At 46.3% G+C, this 24501-nt stretch overlaps 1 protein-coding gene across 3 annotated transcripts in view; it reads left to right on the plus strand.

Annotated features, from left to right (window-relative positions):
• The window catches only part of LOC135522931 (collagen alpha-1(XVIII) chain-like), a 129869-nt gene that overhangs the window by 91160 nt on the left and 14208 nt on the right, over nt 1-24501 (plus strand). For all 3 annotated transcript variants that reach the window (XR_010452745.1, XM_064949645.1, XM_064949646.1), the window contains exons 17-29: nt 5181-5216; nt 8435-8476; nt 8845-8907; nt 9093-9128; nt 9244-9327; nt 9462-9527; nt 11773-11835; nt 13287-13376; nt 13463-13498; nt 15418-15471; nt 15829-15885; nt 23119-23178; nt 24430-24471. Coding sequence is in view for 2 of the 3 variants with exons in the window: in XM_064949645.1 (XP_064805717.1) it covers nt 5181-5216; nt 8435-8476; nt 8845-8907; nt 9093-9128; nt 9244-9327; nt 9462-9527; nt 11773-11835; nt 13287-13376; nt 13463-13498; nt 15418-15471; nt 15829-15885; nt 23119-23178; nt 24430-24471 (729 nt within the window). In the remaining variant the exon portion in view is untranslated. The remainder of the gene's footprint in view (nt 1-5180; nt 5217-8434; nt 8477-8844; nt 8908-9092; nt 9129-9243; nt 9328-9461; nt 9528-11772; nt 11836-13286; nt 13377-13462; nt 13499-15417; nt 15472-15828; nt 15886-23118; nt 23179-24429; nt 24472-24501) is intronic.

Here is a 24501-nt window from a genome sequence, read left to right on the forward strand (position 1 = left end):
GTCCTTCAACGTGATCAAGACAAAGGAGATGATGGTGGACTACAGAAAAAGAGGACTAAACACGCCCCCTTTCTCATCAACTACAGAAAAAGAGGACTAAACACGCCCCCATTCTCATCAACTACAGAAAAAGAGGACTAAACACGCCCCCTTTCTCATCAACTACAGAAAAAGAAGACTAAACACGCCCCCTTTCTCATCAACTACAGAAAAAGAGGACTAAACACGCCCCCTTTCTCATCAACGACAGAAAAAGAGGACTAAACACGCCCCTTTCTCATCAACTACAGAAAAAGAGGACTAAACACGCCCCCTTTCTCATCAACTACAGAAAAAGAGGACTAAACACAGCCCTTTCTCATCAACTACAGAAAAAGAGGACTAAACACGCCCCCTTTCTCATCAACGAGGCTGCAGTGGAGCAGGTTGACAGCTTCAAGTTCCTTGGTGCCCACATCACCACATCACCAACAAACGAACAAGGTCCAAGCACACTAAGACAGTCGTGAAGAGGGCACGACAAAACCTATTCCCCCTCAGGAGACTGAAAAGATTTGGCACGGCTCTTCAGATCCTCAAAAGTTCTACAGCTGCCACATCAAGAGCATCTTGACTGGTTGCATCACTGCCTGGTATGGCAACTGCTCGGCCTTCGACTGCAAGGCAGCCCAGTACATCTTGGGGACAAGCTTCCTGCCATCCAGAACCTCTATACCAGGTGGTGTCAGAGGAAGGCCCTAAAAATGGTCAGACTCCAGCCACCCTAGTCATAGAATGTTATTTCTGCTACCGCATTGCAAGTGGCACTGGAGCGTGTCCCTAGGCACATGTCCCTAGGCACCCTCATTTGTTGACTTCTGTGATCGAATAAGCCTTGGTTTCATGCATGTCAACATCAGAAGCCTCCTCCCTAAGTTTGTTTTACTCACTGCTTTAGCACACTCTGCTAACCCTGATGTCCTTGCCGTGTCTGAATCCTGGCTCAGGAAGGCCACCAAAAATTCAGAGATTTCCATACCCAACTATAACATCTTCCGTCAAGATAGAACTGCCAAAGGGGGAGGAGTTGCAGTCTACTGCAGAGATAGCCTGCAAAGTAATGTCATACTTTCCAGGTCCGTACCCAAACAGTTCGAACTACTAATTTTGAAAATTACTCTCTCCAGAAATAAGTCTCTCACTGTTGCCACCTGCTACCGACCCCCCTCAGCTCCCAGCTGTGCCCTGGACACCATTTGTGAATTGATCGCCCCCCATCTAGCTTCAGAGTTTGTTCTGTTAGGTGACCTAAACTGGGATATGCTTAACACCCCAGCAGTCCTACAATCTAAGCTAGATGCCCTCAATCTCACACAAATCATCAAGGAACCCACCAGGTACAACCCTAACTCCGTAAACAAGGGCACCCTCATAGACGTCCTCCTGACCAACTGGCCCTCCAAATACACCTCCGCTGTCTTCAACCAGGATCTCAGCGATCACTGCCTCATTGCCTGTATCCGCTACGGAGCCGCAGTCAAACGACCACCCCTCATCACTGTCAAACGCTCCCTAAAACACTTCTGTGAGCAGGTCTTTCTAATCAACCTGGCCCGGGTATCCTGGAAGGACATTGACCTCATCCTGTCAGTTGAGGATGCCTGGTCATTCTTTAAAAGTAACTTCCTCACCATTTTAGATAAGCATGCTCCGTTCAAAAATGCAGAACTAAAAACAGATACAGCCCTTGGTTCACTCCAGACCTGACTGCCCTCGACCAGCACAAAAACATCCTGTGGCGGACTGCAATAGTATCGAATAGTCCCCGCGATATGCAACTGTTCAGGGAAGTCAGGAACCAATACACGCAGTCAGTCAGGAAAGCTAAGGCCAGCTTCTTCAGGCAGAAGTTTGCATCCTGTAGCTCCAACTCCAAAAAGTTCTGGGACACTGTGAAGTCCATGGAGAACAAGATCACCTCCTCCCAGCTGCCCACTGCACTGAGGCTAGGTAACACGGTCACCACCAATAAATCCGTGATTAAAACTTCAACAAGCATTTCTCAATGGCTGGCCATGCCTTCCGCCTGGCTACTCCAACCTCGGCCAACTGCTCCGCCCCCCCCCGCAGCTCCTCGCCCAAGCCTCTCCAGGTTCTCCTTTACCCAAATCCAGATAGCAGACGTTCTGAAAGAGCTGCAAAACCTGGACCCGTACAAATCAGCTGGGCTTGACAATCTGGACCCTCTATTTCTGAAACTATCCGCCGCCATTGTCGCAACCCCTATTTCCAGCCTGTTCAACCTCTCTTTCATATCGTCTGAGATCCCCAAGGATTGGAAAGCTGCCGCAGTCATCCCCCTCTTCAAAGGGGGAGACACCCTGGACCCAAACTGTTACAGACCTATATCCATCCTGCCCTGCCTATCTAAGGTCTTCGAAAGCCAAGTCAACAAACAAGTCACTGACCATCTCGAATCCCACCGTACCTTCTCCGCTGTGCAATCTGGTTTCCGAGCCGGTCACAGGTGCACCTCAGCCACACTCAAGGTACTAAACGATATCATAACCGCCATCGATAAAAGACAGTACTGTGCAGCCGTCTTCATCGACCTTGCCAAGGCTTTCGACTCTGTCAATCACCATATTCTTATCGGCAGACTCAGTAGCCTCTGTTTTTCGGATGACTGCCTTGCCCGGTTCACCAATTACTTTGCAGACAGAGTTCAGTGTGTCAAATTGGAGGGCATGCTGTCCGGTCCTCTGGCAGTCTCTATGGGGGTGCCACAGGGTTCAATTCTCGGGCCGACTCTTTTCTCTGTATATGTCAATGATGTTGCTCTTGCTGCGGGCGATTCCCTGATCCACCTCTACGCAGACGACACCATTCTATATACTTCCGGCCCGTCCTTGGACACTGTGCTATCTAACCTCCAAACGAGCTTCAATGCCATACAACACTCCTTCCGTGGCCTCCAACTGCTCTTAAACACTAGTAAAACCAAATTCATGCTTTTCAACCGATCGCTGCCTGTACCCGCATGCCCGACTAGCATCACCACCCTGGATGGTTCCGACCTTGAATATGTGGACATCTATAAGTACCTAGGTGTCTGGCTAGACTGTAAACTCTCCTTCCAGACTCATATCAAACATCTCCAATCGAAAATCAAATCAAGAGTCGGCTTTCTATTCCGCAACAAAGCCTCCTTCACTCACGCCGCCAAACTTAACCTAGTAAAACTGACTATCCTACCGATCCTCGACTTCGGCGATGTCATCTACAAAATTGCTTCCAACACTCTACTCAGCAAACTGGATGCAGTTTATCACAGTGCCATCCGTTTTGTCACTAAAGCACCTTATACCACCCACCACTGCAACTTGTATGCCCTAGTCGGCTGGCCCTCGCTACATATTCGTCGCCAGACCCACTGGCTCCAGGTCATCTACAAGTCCATGCTAGGTAAAGCTCCGCCTTATCTCAGTTCACTGGTCACGATGGCAACACCCATCCGTAGCACGAGCTCCAGCAGGTGTATCTCACTGATCATCCCTAAAGCCAACACCTCATTTGGCCGCCTTTCGTTCCAGTACTCTGCTGCCTGTAACTGGAACAAATTGCAAAAATCCCTGAAGTTGGAGACTTTTATCTCGCTCACCAACTTCAAACATCTGCTATCTGAGCAGCTAACCGATCGCTGCAGCTGTACATAGTCTATTGGTAAATAGCCCACCCATTTTCACCTACCTCATCCCCATACTGTTTTTATTTACTTTTCTGCTCTTTTGCACACCAATATCTCTACCTGTACATGACCATCTGATCATTTATCACTCCAGTGTTAATCTGCAAAATTGTAATTATTCGCCTACCTCCTCATGCCTTTTGCACACAATGTATATAGACTCCTCTTTTTTTCTACTGTGTTATTGACTTGTTAATTGTTTACTCCATGTGTAACTCTGTGTTGTCTGTTCACACTGCTATGCTTTATCTTGGCCAGGTCACAGTTGCAAATGAGAACTTGTTCTCAACTAGCCTACCTCGTTAAATAAAGGTGAAAAAAATAAATATATATATAGTCTCCACATTGACTCTGTCCCGGTACCCCCTGTATATAGCCTCCTCATTGACTCTGTCCCGGTACCCCCTGTATATAGTCTCCTCATTGACTCTGTCCCGGTACCCCCTGTATATAGCCTCCACATTGACTCTGTCCCGGTACCCCCTGTATATAGTCTCCACATTGACTCTGTCCCGGTATCCCCTGTATATAGTCTCCACATTGACTCTGTCCCGGTACCCCCTGTATATAGCCTCCACATTGACTCTGTCCCGGTACCCCCTGTATATAGCCTCCACATTGACTCTGTCCCGGTACCCCCTGTATATAGCCTCCACATTGACTCTGTCCCGGTACCCCCTGTATATAGCCTCCACATTGACTCTGTCCCGGTACCCCCTGTATATAGTCTCCACATTGACTCTGTCCTCTGTCCCGGTACCCCCTGTATATAGCCTCCACATTGACTCTGTCCCGGTACCCCCTGTATATAGTCTCCACATTGACTCCCGGTACCCCTGTATATAGCCTCCACATTGACTCTGTCCCGGTACCCCCTGTATATAGTCTCCACATTGACTCTGTACCGGTACCCCCTGTATATAGTCTTGCTATTGTTATTTTACCGCTACTCTTTAATTACTTGTTACTTTTATTTCTTATTTTTATCCATATTTTTTTTTTAAACTGCATTGTTTGTTATGCGATTTGTGAGGAAGCAATTTACTGTATTCGGTGCAGGTGACTAATAACCTCTCATTTGATTTGACGTATGTTGCATTCTTATCTCACGAGGATAGATTTTGGGGCGTAGTAAATCATCTCGTTTCGCCTCTACTTCTCTGCCAATGTGTAGCCACCCATCTTAGTGATGCCCGGCAGCCATTTTGTGCCAGATATTTCATTAGCACACATCAGTTGTCATTGACTGTATGTTGTTTGCAGGACATGAAGGGTTCTAGGGAACTGGGTGGCTTTGGGGCAGTGATGGTCAGAAGTATTCAGGTTCGAACACAAAGAGTGGTTTCTTATGCTGCTGCTGGGACTTCAACCCTTTCGTTCATAAGTATGATATTAATATGAAAATAAGTACGATTAATACTGACAACAATTTTTTTTCTGGTGCTTTCCACAGGGACCTATTGACAAACCTGGCCGTCCAGGACCTAAGGTAGTCCCTCATGTCTTCTATCACTGACATACTGGCTTTACTCAATGTACCGATCAGGCATGTTTCAATACAATATCCTGTACCATCATTAATATCCATTGACTGTGGTAAAAGCCATCTATGGAAGGGAGCTACTCTCGAAAAACACACTTCAACCTGACATCAAGGTCAACGTACACTTGCCGTCGGCAGTATTTTCGTGACTCTTGGATGTGCTCATGTTTTTCTAGACACAGTCATCTGTTTTTCTAGACACAGTAGTCTGTTTTTCTAGACACAGTAGTCTGTTTTTCTAGACACAGTAGTCTGTTTTTCTAGACACAGTAGTCTGTTTTTCTAGACACAGTCGTCTGTTTTTCTAGACACAGTAGTCTGTTTTTCTAGACACAGTCATCTGTTTTTCTAGACACAGTCATCTGTTTTTCTAGACACAGTCATCTGTTTTTCTAGACACAGTCATCTGTTTTTCTAGACACAGTCATCTGTTTTTCTAGACACAGTCAGCTGTTTTTCTAGACACAGTAGTCTGTATATACTAGACACAGTAGTCTGTATATACTAGACACAGTAGTCTGTATATACTAGACACAGTAGTCTGTATATACTAGACACAGTAGTCTGTATATACTAGACACGGTAGTCTGTATATACTAGACACAGTAGTCTGTATATACTAGACACAGTAGTCTGTATATACTAGACACGGTAGTCTGTATATACTAGACACGGTAGTCTGTATATACTAGACACGGTAGTCTGTATATACTAGACACAGTCATCTGTTTTTCTAGACACAGTAGTCTGTATATACTAGACACAGTCATCTGTTTTTCTAGACACAGTAGTCTGTATATACTAGACACAGTCATCTGTTTTTCTAGACACAGTCATCTGTTTTTCTAGACACAGTAGTCTGTATATACTAGACACAGTCATCTGTTTTTCTAGACACAGTAGTCTGTATATACTAGACACAGTAGTCTGTATATACTAGACACAGTAGTCTGTATATACTAGACACAGTAGTCTGTATATACTAGACACAGTAGTCTGTATATACTAGACACAGTCACTTGTTTCACCACTGAGTGTGGCAGAAGACAAACATCTCCTTATCTAGAAGGTTCCTTATTCAGTCCTACTGCACGCCACTCATTACCGAGAAGGTCTCTTGTTCAGTCCTACTGCACGTCACTCCTTATCTAGAAGGTTCCTTGTTCACATCCTACTGCACGCCACTCCTTATCTAGAAGGTTCCTTGTTCACATCCTACTGCACGCCACTCCTTATCTAGAAGGTTCCTTGTTCACATCCTACTGCACACCACTCGTTATCTAGAAGGTTCCTTGTTCAGTCCTACTGCACACCACTCGTTATCTAGAAGGTTCCTTGTTCAGTCCTACTGCACGTCACTCCTTATCTAGAAGACCCTTGTTCACATCGTACTGCATGCCACTCGTTATCTAGAAGGTTCCTTGTTCAGTCCTACTGCACGCCACTCTTTATCTAGAAGGCCCTTGTTCACATCCTACTGCACGCCACTCCTTATCTAGAAGGCCCTTGTTCACATCCTACTGCATGCCACTCCTTATCTAGAAGGCCCTTGTTCACATCCTACTGCCACTTTATCTAGAAGGCCCTTGTTCACATCCTACAGCCACTCCTTATCTGCCCTTGTTCACATCCTACTGCACACACTCCTTATCTAGAAGGCCCTTGTTCACATCCTACTGCACGCCACAGTTATCTAGAATGGCCCTTGTTCACATCCTACTGCATGTCATCTAGAAGGCCCTTGTTCACATCCTCTGCAGACATCTAGAAGGCCCTTGTTCATCCTACTGCCACTTTATCTAGAAAGCCCTTGTTCACATCCTACTGCACGTCTTATCTAGAAGGCCCTTGTTCACATCCTAGACGCCACTCCTTATCTAGAAGGCCCTTGTTCACATCCTACTGACACACTCCTTATCTAGAAAGCCCTTGTTCACATCCTACTAGCCACTTATCTAGAAGGCCCTTGTTCACATCCTACTGCACGCCACTCCTTATCTAGAAGGCCCTTGTTCACATCCTACTGCACGCCACTTATCTAGAAGGCCCTTGTTCACATCCTACTGCACGACTTATCTAGAAAGCCCTTGTTCACATCCTACTGCACGCCACTCCTTATCTAGAAGGCCCTTGTTCACATCCTACTGCACGCCACTCCTTATCTAGAAGGCCCTTGTTCACATCCTACTGCACGCCACTCCTTATCTAGAAGGCCCTTGTTCACATCCTACTGCACGCCACTCCTTATCTAGAAGGCCCTTGTTCACATCCTACTGCACGCCACTCCTTATCTAGAAGGCCCTTGTTCACATCCTACTGCAGGCCACTCCTTATCTAGAAGGCCCTTGTTCAAATCCTACTGCACGCCACTTAAAGTATCAGTCATATGAATCATAGAATCAATCAAGCATATTTTGGTATTTTGGTATTTTATTAGGATCTCCATTGGCTGTTGCTATAGCAGCAGCAACCCTTCCTGGGGTTCCACACAACACATAAAACATAATACCGAACATTAATAGACAAGAACAGCTCAAGGACAGAACTACATCCATTTTTAAAAAGGAACATGTAGCCTACATATCAATACATACACAAACTATCTAGGTCCAATAGAGGAGAGGCGTTGTGCCGTGAGGTGTTGCTTTATCTGTATTTTTTAAACCAGGTTTGCTGTTTATTTGAGCAAAATGAGATGGAAGGAAGTTCCATTAAATAAGGGCTCTATATAATACTGTACGTTTTCTGGAATTTGTTCTGGATTTGGGGACTATGAAAAGACCCCTGGTGGCATGTCTGGTGGTGTATAAGATCATAGGACCGAAATCTTACAATAATTCTAATGGGCTTCTAGTGGACCAAGCTAGTAATTAAAACATCTGTGGCATACAGTGCCTTCGGAAAGCATTTTTTGAAACCTTGTTTTTGCTTTGCCATTGTATAGAGATTAATGAGAATAAAAATATATATTTTTAATTAAATTTAGAATAAGACTGTGAAAATGAGAAAATGTGGAAAAAGTGAAGGGGTCTGAATACTTTCTGAATGCACTGTAATGTATCTCTGTCTCTCAATGTCTTCCTCTCTCTGTGTGTCAGAATATGTGCTTCCGCATACCTGTAAAAAGTTCCCATACTCACCGCCATTTTGTTTCTCCCTCACAGGGCGAAGACGGGCAGGACGGGCTTCCTGGTGTAGCGGTAAAGGTGCGTCCTCTCGACTCAACTGGTTCCCATTTGTCCTCAGGGAGGACGTGCCGACTTCCGCACCATGTGGTTCCTATTATTCCAATGAATTCCTCTCTGACACATATGTGCACAGGCAGGGCCAGAGATGGCCATCTTGCTTATTAACCCTCTCAGGGACTGTACATCATCTGCATACCTACCACCAGCAATTCCCAAAGCATTAAGCATCTATGCCCTAGTACAATTCCCAACTGTGGATGTGATTCATATAGGAAAGTAATTAATCTACAATTTTCAGAAGTCTCACTCATTAATTACTCAGATGAGGTAGATTTTGGGCCAATTTTGGGCTGTTATGTGGCTATGTTTCCTCTGTGTTCCTCTAGGGGGAGCCTGGTGCTCCAGGAGCAACCGGGGCCTCTGGGCTGGATGGACTGCCAGGGCATACAGTCAGTACATCACCTGATTTTTACTGTCCAATTCAATCTCTCTCCTTTGTTTCCTTTCCTGATTGTTATAGTATTCTAATCTATCTTCATCCTCTTTACAGTTGTTCTTGTAGGTTTATCATAAAACGGTCTCAGGTCTCAGTTCTCTTTTGTCATGATAGTTGTTTGCCATTTCTTTCATGCAGGGAGCGAAGGGGGACCAAGGTGATATGGGACCAAAGGTACACTATCACTCCTCCTGACTCCGTTCCTGTTAATCATTTATGACTTAATCCTTCTGGAGCCGACCAGACTGGCCCTGTTCTTGGTTCATCTAACCTTGTGTTCTGTTGTCAGGGAGAGAGAGGTCAGGACGGTTTCAGTTTCCCCGGCCCTCCAGGACCTCCTGGGTCTTCGGGACCTGTTATCAACCTCCAGGATGTAAGAGGATGTTAGAAAGTAATTAGGTGTTATTAAAGTCATTGTTATCACCCCTACCGATGCTCTCTGATAGGATAGTTTTAATATGGATGTTGATAGTGATCTCACTGTCTCTCCTCTCTGTCCTACCTTAGGTCCTGCTCAGTGATACAGAGGGTGTGTTTAACTTCTCAGGGCTGCTGGAATCTCAGGGGCTCAGGGTGAGTAGACTTATGCTTGAGGTGTGTGTGTGTGTGTGTGTGTGTGTGTGTGTGTGTGTGTGTGTGTGTGTGTGTGTGTGTGTGTGTGTGTGTGTGTGTGTGTGTGTTTGTGTGTGTGTGTGTGTGTGTGTGTGGGGGGGGTGGGTGTGGGTGTGTGTGTGTGTGGGGGGGGTGTGTGTGTGTGTGTGTGTGTGCGTGTGTGTGTGCGTGCGTGTGTGGGGGGTGTGTGTGTGTGTGTGCGCGTGTTTGTGTTGTGTGTGGGGGGGGGGTGCGCGTGTTTGTGTTAATATATAAAATATCTTTAAATGGCCTTAATAAGATTATGAGACAGAACACGGTTGTGGGTTTGACGTACTCGCTCCCCCAAAACAAGCAAATTATGTTGAGATGCATTTATCTATATTAGAAATGGCGGGAATCACAATCAAAGATTTGTTTCAAATTGCTGTAATGATATCTGTAATGTATGGTTGTAAAATTGTGTGTGTGTCCCAAAAGACAATTAGGTCCAGGCTATGAGAGATGCATTTATCTATATTTATCTGTGTCCCAAAAGACAATTAGGTCCAGGCTATGAGAGATGCATGTATCTATATTTATCTGTGTGTCCCAAAAGACAATTAGGTCCAGGCTATGAGAGATGCATTTATCTATATTTATCTGTGTGTCCCAAAAGACAATTAGGTCCAGGCTATGAGAGATGCATTTATCTATATTTATCTGTGTCCCAAAAGACAATTAGGTCCAGGCTATGAGAGATGCATGTATCTATATTTATCTGTGTGTCCCAAAAGACAATTAGGTCCAGGCTATGAGAGACGCATTTATCTATATTTAACTGTGTCCCAAAAGACAATTAGGTCCAGGCTATGAGAGATGCATTTATCTATATTTAACTGTGTCCCAAAAGACAATTAGGTCCAGGCTATGAGAGATGCATTTATCTATATTTATCTGTGTGTCCCAAAAGACAATTAGGTCCAGGCTATGAGAGATGCATTTATCTATATTTATCTGTGTCCCAAAAGACAATTAGGTCCAGGCTATGAGAGATGCATTTATCTATATTTATCTGTGTGTCCCAAAAGACAATTAGGTCCAGGCTATGAGAGATGCATTTATCTATATTTATCTGTGTCCCAAAAGACAATTATGTCCAGGCTATGAGAGATGCATGTATCTATATTTATCTGTGTCCCAAAAGACAATTAGGTCCAGGCTATGAGAGATGCATTTATCTATATGTATCTGTGTGTCCCAAAATGCTTTTATCTATATTTAACTGTGTCCCAAAAGACAATTAGGTCCAGGCTATGAGAGATGCATTTATCTATATTTATCTGTGTCCCAAAAGACAATTAGGTCCAGGCTATGAGAGATGCATTTATCTATATTTATCTCTGTGTCCCAAAAGACAATTAGGTCCAGGCTATGAGAGATGCATTTATCTATATTTATCTGTGTCCCAAAAGACAATTAGGTCCAGGCTATGAGAGATGCATTTATCTATATTTATCTGTGTCCCAAAAGACAATTAGGTCCAGGCTTTGAGAGATGCATTTATCTATATTTATCTGGAGGTTAATTTTACAGTGTGTCAGCCATTTTGTTGAATTCATTGGAACTTGACCCCTTGACAGGGCCTTAAAACAGACTTTTGTTTTTTTTGTTGGTATGGGTCCATAATTCATACGATAGTAAAAAACAAATCAGATTTTCTCTCTTACTGCTCAGAGGATCCATTGGTAGGGTTTGTGTCTGTCCTTTCTCTATTGCAGAATATACAGTGTGCGGAACACGCTTTTGGGATGAACTTGACAGTGCCAACTTTATACTGTGCAGTTGGACAGATACTTACTGATAGGAGAGAGATACTGTTGTCGTCGATCAGGGTTCTCATACTATTGGATACGGTCCAGTCACACACATTTCCTCGGTGGCAAAGGTCATGATGGATATTCGCCCCATTATGCCATCGAGCGAAGGGAAACTGTAGCAGTTTTAAAGCTCAGTCCTTGCAATTCTACAACTGTTCCGTGTCTTATGTGCGTTCATATGATACCAGGAGTCGAATCTTGACCGAATTCCTAAAAAATAAATAAAATTTGATCGGTTTGTATTGACCCTGTTCTGTGTCCGGATCTGTTCCGCTGTCTGCCTATGAGTATGGCTGTTGTAGATGTGTCTGTTCTAGTTGATGGATTTATTTTGGTTATTTACCTACATTTACTATGATAATTCCCAGGGGCCACGGGGTCCAAAAGGTGACTTGGGGAATCCAGGGACCATAGGGCCCCCAGGCTTAAAGGTAAGTGTGTGTGTTATGTGTTTTCATTTTAACGGGATAGTTCCACATTTTGTCAACTAAGAACTTTTTCTACTTGCCAGAACCAACTAATGGTATACATGTTTTATGTCTCTGCATGCAGTTTGAAAGAAGTTGCTATGAACAGTAGCGTTAGCGCAATGACGAATTCTACAGGTACAGCTTCCAGTCCATTGCTCTAATGCCAATTAGCAATTGCTAGTGAAACTACCTTCAACTTCCTTCAAATTGCATGCAGAGACATACACATATCTATGAGTTCATCTGACTCTGGGGAAGTTTAAAAATTACGCACTATCCCCTTAAGTATTACGCTATGCTCAGAATTCCACTAGGGTCAGAATTCCACTAGGGCCAGAATTCCACAGAATTCCACTTGAGTCAGAATTCCACTAGGGTCAGAATTCCACTAGGGTCAGAATTCCACTTGAGTCAGAATTCCACTAGGGCCAGAATTCCACTTGAGTCAGAATTCCACTAAGGCCAGAATTCCACTAGGGCCAGAATTCCACTAGGGCCAGAATTCCGCTAGGGCCAGAATTCCGTCAGAATTCCACTAGGGCCAGAATTCCACTTGAGTCAGAATTCCACTAGGGCCAGAATTCCACTAGGGTCAGAATTCCACTAGGGTCAGAATTCCGCTAGGGCCAGAATTCCGCTAGGGTCAGAATTCCGCTAGGGTCAGAATTCCACTAGGGCCAGAATTCCACTAGGGCCAGAATTCCACTAGGGCCAGAATTCCACTAGGGCCAGAATTCCACTAGGGCCAGAATTCCGCTAGGGTCACCATGTGAAAAGGAAACCACTGAAGAGCCCAGGATTTCCTATTGTGTCCCGTGTGGCTCAGATGGTAGCACATGGCACTCGCAACGCCACGGTTGTGGGGTCGATTCCCATGGGCCTCCAGGCTACGGGGGACCAGTACGAAAATGTATGCACTCACTAGTGTGCCTCTGGATAAGAGCGTCTGCTAAAATGTAACAAATACTATGTGACCTTTTCTGCACTGGACTGAATAAACATCTAATATACAAGCTCAAAGCCCTTTGGGTTTCAATCAATTCAAAGTGTGAAACTGAACGCCAGTGCTTATGATTAAAGCTAGGACCCCGGTTGCTGCACTCAGGGCATTGATGTGTATAAGCCTGCTAATGGGTTCCAGACTGAGCAGCCATAGACAATATGCTTCAGTCCCAAGGTCTGTGGAACAACATGAATGAGATTATTATGTCATGTTTTCCTTTCTCTGAGAGGTGCTCATGCTGCTTCAACATGCATGTGCTGCACATTACCCCTGGGTGTGTGTACAGAGGAGGGGTTGTGCTCATGTGTCTACAGTATGTATGATTGTCTTTTGATTGTACGTGTATGTATATCGTCTTATTGTCACTTGACTGTATGTATATCGTGTTATTGGTCACGTGCGTTTGCAGGGCGAGAAGGGTGAGCCAGGGGCCATGGTTGCAGCAGACTGGTCTATGATGTCTGAACTCACAGGGCCACAGGGCCCCAAAGGGATCAAGGTTAGTCTTACACGCACACTTTTTCCTCGGGTCAATGTTCGATACTCGTGTCAGACGATCCACTTTGTATCTACACTCTTTCGCAGGGCGATTGTGGTGTTCCTGGGCCAGCTGGAGTTACGGTAAGCCTTTATTGGCTTCTTAATCTGACACTACCCTTTGTAGTGACCCCCCCACCCCCTCAACATCTTCTCTTGTGGTGTTGCAGCAGCTGCTTTCATTCAAAGTGTTCTGGAACCTTTTTTTGCATATGCACATACAGGCCTGCCTCTAGGCCCCCTAATCCAGACAAGGCATATTTTCGGGAATATTACGGACCTGCGATGTATCTTCATCAGGATGTAGCTTCATGAGGATATACAGTTGAAATCGGAAGTTTACATACACCTTAGCCAAATACATTTAAACTCAGTTTTTCAATTTTCCTGACATTGAATCTGAGTAAAAATCTCCTGTCTCAGGTCAGTTAGGATCACCACTTTATTGTTAGAATGTGAAATGTCAGAATAATAATAGAGAGAATTATTTTTCTTTCTTTCATTCCCAATGGGCCAGAAGTTCACATACACTCAATTACTATTTGGTAGCATTGCCTTTAAATTTTATAACTTGGGTCAAACGTTTCGGGTAGCCTTCCACAAGCTTCCCACAATAAGCTGGGTGAATTTTGGCCCATTCCTCCTGACAGAGCTGGTGTAACTGAGTCAGGTTTGTAGGCCTCCTTGCTCGCACACGCCCTTTCAGTTCTGCCCACAAATTTTCTACAGGATTGAGGTCAGGGCTTTGTGATGGCCACTCCAATACCTTGACTTTGTTGTCTTTAAGCCATTTTGCCACATCTTTGGAAGTATGCTTGGGGTCATTGTCCATTTGGAAGACCCATTTGCGACCAAGCTTGAACTTCCTGACTGATGTCTTGAGATGTTGCTTCAATATATCGACATAATTTTCCTTCTCATGATGTCATCTATTTTGTGAAGTGCACCAGGCCCTCCTGCAGCAAAGCACCCCCACAACATGATTCTGCCACCCCCGTGCGTCACGGTTGGGATGGTGTTCTTCGGCTTGCAAGCCTCCCCTTTTCTCCTCCACACATAACAATGGTCATTGTGGCCAAACAGTTTTATTTTTGTTTCATCAGACCGGAGGACATTTCTCCAAAAGTATGATCTTTGTCCCCATGTGCAGTTGTAAACCGTAGTTTGGCTTTTTTATGGGGGTTTTGGAGCAGTGGCTTCGTCCTTGCTGAGCGGCCCAACAGGTTATGTCGATATAGGACTTGTTTTACTGTGGATATAGATACTTTTGTACCTGTTTCCTCCACCATCTTCACAAGGTCCTTTGCTGTTGTTCTGGGATTGATTTGCACTTTTCTCACCAAAATACGTTCATCTCAAGGAGACAGAACGCGTCTACTTCCTGCGCGGTATGACGGCTGCGTGGTGTTTATACTTGCGTACTATTGTTTGTACAGATGAACGTGGTACCTTCAGGTGTTTGGAAATTGCTCCCAAGGATGAATCAGACTTGTGGAGGTCTACAATTTCCTTTCTGAGGTCTTGGCTGATTTCTTTTGATTTTCCCATGATGTCAAGCGAAGAGGGTCTGAGTTTGAAGGTAGGCCTTGAAATACATCCACAGGTACACCTCCAATTGACTCAAATGTTGTCAAGTGGCTTTAGAAGCTTCTGATAGGCTATTACATAATTTTCTGGAATTTTCCAAGCTGTTTAAAGGCACAGTCAACTTAGTGTATGTAAACTTCTGACCCACTGGAATTGGGATACAGTGAATTGTAAGTTAAATAATCTGTCTGTAAACAGTTGTTGGAAAAATTACTTGCGTCATGCACAAAGTAGATGCCCTAACCGACTTGCCAAAACTAGTCTGTTAACAAGAAATTTGTGGAGTCGTTGAAAAACTAGTTTTAATGACTCCAACCTAATTGAATGTAAACTTCCGACTTCAACTGTATCTTTATCAGCACCTGCTGAGGGTTGAAATGCAACAGGAAACACTGCTGCTTTGTTGTTTTTTACAGGGTCCCATTGGGCCAGAAGGACCCAAAGGAGAATATGGCTATCCTGGTCGTCCGGTAAGTATCATACTTCATCATAGTAAGCACTTAACACCTAGTTTACAGTTTAGCTTGAAGCTAAACAAATATTGCAAAGTAAACAAAATGCATTGCATTTCTAAGTAGTTTGTCGTAAAAAAAAAAAAAAAAAAAAAAAAAACTTTGAGAGAACAACTATGTCCGCACATTATGATTTGAGACGTTCTTTTAACCTTGTCGTCTACAAATGATAACAATGGCAGAGAGAATGTGTTTTAGTGACATTTAGTGCCTAAACCCAAGAGCACTCTTTTGGGTTACACAAATGCAGAACACTACAGAATGTGGTCATACTGCCATCATTCCATTAATGATGTGGTTTGCCTCCCGCTACAGGGTCGTCCCGGAATAATGGGGCATAAAGGAGACAGAGGAGACGCTGTGGGTGTGTCGGTGAGTTAAACTAACTCCCTCTTTAGATGGGTCAGGGACAAAGGTCTGAGAACCACAGCACTAGGGCCAAACACTTCACTAGGGCCCCCTAGCCAGAGCCGAATGGTACTGCAGACATCTGAAGGTGGCGCCCACTAAGCCAGAAAAGAACGGCACTGCTTTCAGTAAGACAGCTTTCCTCAACACGTGTCAAAGGTTCCTGGGTTCCTGGCCCTACCTCACTGTGCCATGATGATGACTTCCCTGGCCCTACCTCACTGTGCCATGATGATGACTTCCCTGGCCCTACCTCACTGTGCCATGATGATGACTTTCCTGGCCCTACCTCACTGTTCCATGATGATGACTTTCCTGGCCCTACCTCACTGTTCCATGATGATGACTTCCCTGGCCCTACCTCACTGTGCCATGATGATGACTTCCCTGGCCCTACCTCACTGTGCCATGATGATGATTTCCCTGGCCCTACCTCACTGTGCCATGATGATGACTTCCCTGGCCCTACCTCACTGTGCCATGATGATGACTTCCCTGGCCCTACCTCACTGTGCCATGATGATGACTTCCCTGGCCCTACCTCACTGTGCCATGATGATGACTTCCCTGGCCCTACCTCACTGTGCCATGATGATGACTTCCCTGGCCCTACCTCACTGTGCCATGATGATGACTTCCCTGGCCCTACCTCACTGTGCCATGATGATGACTTCCCTGGCCCTACCTCACTGTGCCATGATGATGACTTCCCTGGCCCTACCTCACTGTGCCATGATGATGACTTCCCTGGCCCTACCTCACTGTGCCATGATGATGACTTCCCTGGCCCTACCTCACTGTGCCATGATGATGACTTCCCTGGCCCTACCTCACTGTGCCATGATGATGACTTCCCTGGCCCTACCTCACTGTGCCATGATGATGACTTCCCTGGCCCTACCTCAGTGTTCCATGATGATGACTTCCCTGGCCCTACCTCAGTGTTCCATGATGATGACTTCCCTGGCCCTACCTCAGTGTGATGATGACTTCCCTGGCCCTACCTCAGTGTGATGATGACTTCCCTGGCCCTACCTCAGTGTTCCATGATGATGACTTCCCTGGCCCTACCTCACTGTTCCATGATGATGACTTCCCTGGCCCTACCTCAGTGTTCCATGATGATGACTTCCCTGGCCCTACTTCAGTGTTCCATGATGATGACTTCCCTGGCCCTACCTCAGTGTGATGATGACTTCCCTGGCCCTACCTCAGTGTGATGATGACTTCCCTGGCCCTACCTCAGTGTGATGATGACTTCCCTGGCCCTACCTCAGTGTGATGATTACTTCCAGTGAAGCAACAATATCTGTCTGTGACATCACTTTTACTGTTGGTCGAACTGGCTGAACAGTTTTAACCAGACTTGGTATACTTGTGGTCATATCTGAAGTCTGCAGATCAAGGGTTGTTCCACTATGAAGGCTTGTGGATGAATGATGTGAAATTGACTTCTGAACCAGTATGTTGCCCATTCAACTGTAATGGTGACTCAGAACCAGTATGTTGCCCATTCAACTCTAATGGTGACTCTGAACCAGTATGTTGCCCATTCAACTGTAATGGTGACTCTGAACCAGTATGTTGCCCATTCAACTCTAATGGTGACTCTGAACCAGTATGTTGCCCATTCAACTCTAATGGTGACTCTGAACCAGTATGTTGCCCATTCAACTCTAATGGTGACTCTGAACCAGTATGTTGCCCATTCAACTCTAATGGTGACTCTGAACCAGTATGTTGCCCATTCAACTCTAATGGTGACTCTGAACCAGTATGATGCCCATTCAACTCTAATGGTGACTCTGAACCAGAATGTTGCCTGTCAGGATTTGGCCAGGGTTGTTCCGTGTTTTTTCACTAGATGCCCCCATTGTGCTTTTTGACCTTATGTTTTTTCCCTTGATCCCCATTATTATTTGCACCTGTGCCTCGTTTCCCCTGATTATATTTAAACCCTTTGTTTCCCTCAGTTCTGTGCTCTGTGTTTGTATGTTAGCACCCAGCCCTAGTGTTCTGTGTGCTCTTGTCGATTCCGGGTGACGCTCTTGTGGAATTCTGTTTTTTTTGTTTTTGTTCATTTTTTGTATCTCTTGAGGCTTTTTTGTGCTTTACCTTCCACCTTTTGGATTTGCCATTTTTGTATTAGAAGGACTTTTTACTTTATTAAATACACCGTCTTAAGTACTGCTGTGTCTGCCTCATCTTCTGGGTTCTACTGACTATTCGTGGATCAGTTGGTTAAGTGACTGTTTCTCACTCCGGAGACCCAGGTTCGTAACCGGGTCCTGACAGAAACACAGAGCCAAAAATGAACCCAGAGGCAGTCAGTTCCCAGGACCTTTTTGCCATGCTGTCCCACCACCAGGAGGTGGTGGGACAGCTAGACATTCCAGCTAGACATTCTAGCATAATAGCTAGACATTCTCATCTTCTGTCGGAGATGCTGACTTCCATTAAGCAAATATCTGATCGTCTTACCCCGGCAACAGTTCCCGTCCCAGTACCTCAGATTCACGTTCCCATGGCAGTTAACCCCCTGGCTGAACCTCGTCTTCCACCTCCCCAACGGTTCTCAGGTGATCCAAGTGCTTGTAAAGGGTTTCTCACCCAATGTTCTCTCTCCTTTGAGCTACAACCCTCGTCGTTTCCCACCGACCGGTCTAAGATCGCTTATATCATCACCCTGCTGTCGGAAAAAGCCCTGGCCTGGGCTACTGCTGTGTGGGATGCCCATAGTTCCTGCTGTGCCAGCTACTCTGCCTTTGCTGAGGAATTCAAACGAGTGTTTCAAGGCCCAAGCAGTGGTTCTGACTCAGCCAAACAGCTCCTGACTCTCCACCAAGGTTGGCGCAGCGTGACGGACTATGCCATCCAGTTCCGCACGGTGGCAGCAGCAAGTGGCTGGAACAACGAGGCGCTCACGGTGTGCTTTCTGAAAGGCCTTTCCGACACTATCCAAGATGAACTGGCCACTCGGGAACCACCGGACAATCTCGAGTCCCTGATCAAGTTGGCCTCACGCATTGACCAGCGTCTGAGAGAGAGAGAACTCAACCGTAGACCTCTAGCCCCTATCAGTCCCAGCTCCGAGTCCCCACCTTTATCCTCGCTGGCTCCATCGGAACCCATGCAGATTGGACGCATCTCCCAGGCTGAGAGAGACCGCCGGATGAGGGAGCGACGCTGTCTATATTGCGGCAAACCGGGCCATTTCCGTTCCACGTGTCCCGGGCTCCAGGGAAACGCTCTGTCCCGTACAGACCGGGGGAACTGTAACGGGAAACATAACCTCCTCCCATCCGTCCAACTCCCGTCTGCTCATTCCAGTCACCCTCTCCTGGGACAACCACAAGCTTCACCTTCAAGCCTTGGTAGACTCTGGAGCCGCAGGTAACTTCATGGATGGTGTCTGGGCGAAGGAGAATGGCGTTCCCTCTGAACCTCTAAGTGAACCCATGAGGGTCACTACATTGGATGGAAGCCCTTTGGGATCTGGACTTGTCACTCATGTCACTACCTCCTTGCGACTTTCAGTTTCACAACACCAGGAATTGATGAACTTTCATTTGATCTCCTGTTCCGAGTTCCCTCTCGTCCTTGGATACCCCTGGCTTCACAGCCATAACCCTCACATCGACTGGTCTGTGGGCACTATCAAGCAGTGGGGTCCTACGTGCCAAGCTACTTGTATTTTCCAGAATTCCCGAGTTCTACTCCCGAGTCTTTAGAATCCATCGACCTGACCCGAGTTCCCGAGTGTTACCATGACCTCAAACTGGTGTTTAGCAAACAGAGGGCCACCATGCTACCACCCCATAGACCTTACGATTGCCCCATCGACCTGTTTCCGGGCACTTGCCCCCCAGGGGTCGGATCTTTTCCCTATCTCCACCCGAACGAGCTGCTATGGATACCTACATCAAGGACGCTCTGGAAGCAGGCCTCATGCGTCCATCCACCTCCCGGCGGGAGCAGGGTTTTTCTTTGTGGCCAAGAAAGACGGTGGATTACGTCCTTGCATCGACTACCGGGGACTCAATGCCATAACCGTCCGTAACCGTTACCCGCTACCCCTTATGGCCACAGCCTTCGAGCTGCTCCAGGAAGCAGTTGTTTTCACTAAGCTTGACCTGCGGAACGCATACCATCTTGTGCGGATCAGACCTGGTGACGAGTGGAAGACCGCTTTCAACACGCCTACTGGTCACTATGAATACTTGGTGATGCCCTTCGGCCTGACCAACGCCCCAGCGGTGTTCCAAGCGCTCATAAACGATGTGCTTAGGGATATGCTTAACATATTTGTGTTCGTTTACTTGGATGACATCCTCATCTTTTCGAGCTCCCTTCAAGAACACACTAAGCATGTCAGACAAGTACTCAAACGCCTCCTGGACAGCCATCTGTACGTTAAGCCGGAAAAATGTGAATTCCATTCATCCCGAGTACAATTCCTGGGATTTGTAGTGGAACCCGGTCGAGTCCAAATGGACCCCAGGAAGGTAGGGGCGGTAGCAGATTAGCCCACCCCCAAATCCGTTAAGGAAGTTCAGTGTTTCCTGGGCTTCACAAACTTTTACCGCAAGTTCATCAAGAACTTCAGCTTGGTGGCAGCCCCTCTCTCAGCTTTAACCAAGGGTGGCAATGCAAGGTTTTTGTGGGGAAGAGAAGCTGAGACGGCCTTCCAAGGACTCAAGCAGCGCGTTCTCTCTGCTCCCATCCTGATACTACCGACTACGGATGAACCATTTGTGGTGGAGGTAGACGCATCAGAGGTTGGTGTTGGAGCTGTCCTGTCTCAGAGGGGTGAAGACAAGAAGCTTCATCCGTGCGCTTTCTTCTCACACCGGCTTACCCCGACTGAGAGGAACTACGATGTGGGGGATCGTGAACTCCTAGCGGTTAAGATGGCATTGAAGGAATGGAGACACTGGCTCGAGGGGGCTTCTCACCCGTTTCAAGTGCTTACGGACCACAAAAATCTGGAGTATATCCAGCAGGCGAAGCGGTTGAACTCTAGACAAGCTAGATGGTCTCTTTTCTTCAATCGATTCCAGTTTATCCTCACCTATCGGCCCGGGTCGAAGAATCTCAAACCGGATGCCCTGTCCCGAGTCTACGCTCCTGCCATTCGAGATGACACGGACATGCCTGTCCTTCCTGCTGCTAAGATTGTGGCTCCGATCTCGTGGCAAGTTGAGGATACCGTGAGACGTGCTCAAGCTAGCGAACCGGACCCGAAAGGAGGTCCTGCCAATCGGTTGTTTGTCCCCAAGGCAGTGAGGACTCAGGTCCTTCTGTGGGGGCACTCCTCTCGCCTCACCTGTCATCCGGGCGTAGGTCGCACCTTGGAGTTCATCCAGCGTAAGTTCTGGTGGCCTACCATAAGAGAAGACGTTGCCACTTTCGTCAATGCCTGTCCCGTGTGCTGCCAGGGCAAATCTTCTTCTCACCTCCGCCCTCAAGGACTCCTTCCTTTACCTGTTCCCCACAGACCCTGGTCCCATATCTCATTGGACTTTATTACTGGACTTCCTCCATCCCATGGCAATACTACTATCCTAGTCATAATCGACAGGTTTTCAAAGGCGGCCAGGTTCGTCCCTCTGACTAAGTTACCTTCTGCCAAGGAAACGGCTGAGTTGGTAATTAATCATGTGTTCCGAGTCTTCGGCATTCCTCAAGATATGGTTTCTGACAGAGGTCCCCAGTTCGCCTCAAGGTTTTGGAAGGCCTTCTGCCAACTCATGGGGGCTTCTGCCAGTCTATCTTCAGGGTACCATCCGGAGTCCAACGGCCAAACAGAGAGGATGAATCAAGAGCTGGAAACCACCCTCCGATGTATGACTCGTGACAACCCGTCCACATGGTCATCCTTTATTGTTTGGGCCGAATACGCGCACAACACCTTGCGCTCCTCCTCCACTGGTATGTCCCGCACGAGTGTCAGTTTGGCTATGCTCCTCCATTGTTCCCGGACCAGGAGGCAGAAGTCAGAGTGCCTTCAGCCTTGAAGTTCGTCAGACGCTGTCGGCTTATGTGGAGGAAGACCCGTCTTAATCTTATGCGTTCCTCACAGAGGTACCAACAACAAGCCAACAGACGTCGCCGTCCCGGGCCTACCCTGCGCCCCGGCCAGAGAGTCTGGCTCTCCACAAGAGACTTACCACTACGGGTGGAGTCTCGCAAGCTGTCCCAAAAATACATCGGTCCCTTTAAGGTTGCCAGGAGAGTTAACCCAGTTTCTTATCGCCTACACTTACCCAGATCCCTTAAGATTAATCCCACATTTCACATTTCCTTGTTAAAACCTGTTGTTTTTTCTCCCCTTGTCCCGGCAGACAGACCTCCCCCTCCGCCTCGTATCATTGGAGGCCAGCCGGCTTATACCGTCCATCGGATACTGGATTCCCGCCGGGTGCAGCGGTCCTGGCAGTATCTGGTGGACTGGGAAGGCTACGGTCCTGAGGAGCGCTCCTGGGTTCCTGCCAAAGACATACTGGACCCTGACCTCATTCGTCAGTTCAGGGCCCTCCACCCCGAGAGAGCTGGTAGGAACATCAGGAGCCGTTCCTAGGCGGGGGATTCTGTCAGGATTTGGCCAGGGTTGTTCCGTGTTTTTTCACTAGATGCCCCCATTGTGCTTTTTGACCTTGTGTTTTTTCCCTTGATCCCCATTATTATTTGCACCTGTGCCTCGTTTCCCCTGATTATATTTAAACCCTTTGTTTCCCTCAGTTCTGTGCTCTGTGGAATTCTGTTTTTTTTGTTTTTGTTCATTTTTTGTGAGTATCTCTTGAGGCTTTTTTGTGCTTTACCTTCCACCTTTTGGATTTGCCATTTTTGTATTAGAAGGACTTTTTACTTTATTAAATACACCGTCTTAAGTACTGCTGTGTCTGCCTCATCTTCTGGGTTCTACTGACTATTCGTGGCTCAGTTGGTTAAGTGACTGTTTTTCATTCCGGAGACCCAGGTTCGTAACCGGGTCCTGACAGTTGCCCATTCAACTCTGATGGTGACTCTGAACCAGTATGTTGCCCATTCAACTCTAATGGTGACTCTGAACCAGAATGTTGCCCATTCAACTCTAATGGTGACTCTGAACCAGTATGTTGCCCATTCAACTCTAATGGTGATTCTAATATTTTCCTCTTCCTCTGTCACTGTCTTGTTCTCCCTCTCTGTTCTCAGGGATCCCCTGGCCCCCCCGGGCCCCCAGGACGTCCCGGAATGTTCAACTGTCCCAAAGGAGTATGTATGACCCCCCCTTTTTTTAATAAAGGTGCAATTCCAGGTCTTGTGATATGATTGGGCCAGTGGCCCGCCAATCGGGAGCCCTTCCTATATCCATGCTTGTTCATGTCATTATCAGGTACTATAGCTGTTCATGTCATTATCAGGTACTATAGCTGTTCATGTCATTATCAGGTACTATAGCTGTTCATGCCATTATCAGGTACTGTAGCTGTTCATGTCATTATCAGGTACTGTAGCTGTTCATGTCATTATCAGGTACTATAGCTGTTCATGTCATTATCAGGTACTGTAGCTGTTCATGCCATTATCAGGTACTGTAGCTGGTCATGTCATTATCAGGTACTGTAGCTGTTCATGTCATTATCAGGTACTATAGCTGTTCATGTCATTATCAGGTACTGTAGCTATTCATGTCATCATCAGGTACTGTAGCTGTTCATGTCATCATCAGGTACTGTAGCTGTTCATGTCATCATCAGGTACTGTAGCTGTTCATGTCATTAGGTACAGTAGCTGGTCATGTCATCATCAGGTACTGTAGCTGGTCATGTCATTATCAGGTACTGTAGCTGGTCATGTCATTATCAGGTACTGTAGCTGGTCATGTCATTATCAGGTACTGTAGCTGGTCATGTCATTATCAGGTACTGTAGCTGTTCGTGTCATTAGGTACAGTAGCTGGTCATGTCATCATCAGGTACTGTAGCTGGTCATGTCATTATCAGGTACTGTAGCTGGTCATGTCATTATCAGGTACTGTAGCTGGTCATGTCATTATCAGGTACTGTAGCTGTTCATGTCATTAGGTACAGTAGCTGGTCATGTCATCATCAGGTACTGTAGCTGGTCATGTCATTATCAGGTACTGTAGCTGGTCATGTCATTATCAGGTACTGTAGCTGGTCATGTCATTATCAGGTACTGTAGCTGGTCATGTCATTATCAGGTACTGTAGCTGTTCGTGTCATTATCAGGTACTGTAGATGTTCGTGTCATTGTCAGCTACTGTAGCTGGTCATGTCATTATCAGGTGCTGTAGCTGTTCATGTCATTATCAGGTACTGTAGCTGGTCATGTCATTATCAGGTACTATAGCTGTTCATGTCATTATCAGGTACTGTAGCTGTTCGTGTCATTATCAGGTACTGTAGCTGTTCATGTCATTATCAGGTACTGTAGCTGTTCATGTCATTATCGGGTACTGTAGCTGTTCTGCTCACTGTCCCTTTCTTTTGTTTTTTGCAGACAGTTTTTCCCATCCCTCCCAGACCGCACTGCAAAAAGGCCGTAAGTGACAGGTAGACAGCACAGAGCTGG

Source organism: Oncorhynchus masou, chromosome 30 (assembly GCF_036934945.1).
Source record: "Oncorhynchus masou masou isolate Uvic2021 chromosome 30, UVic_Omas_1.1, whole genome shotgun sequence".
Lineage (NCBI taxonomy): Eukaryota > Metazoa > Chordata > Actinopteri > Salmoniformes > Salmonidae > Oncorhynchus > Oncorhynchus masou.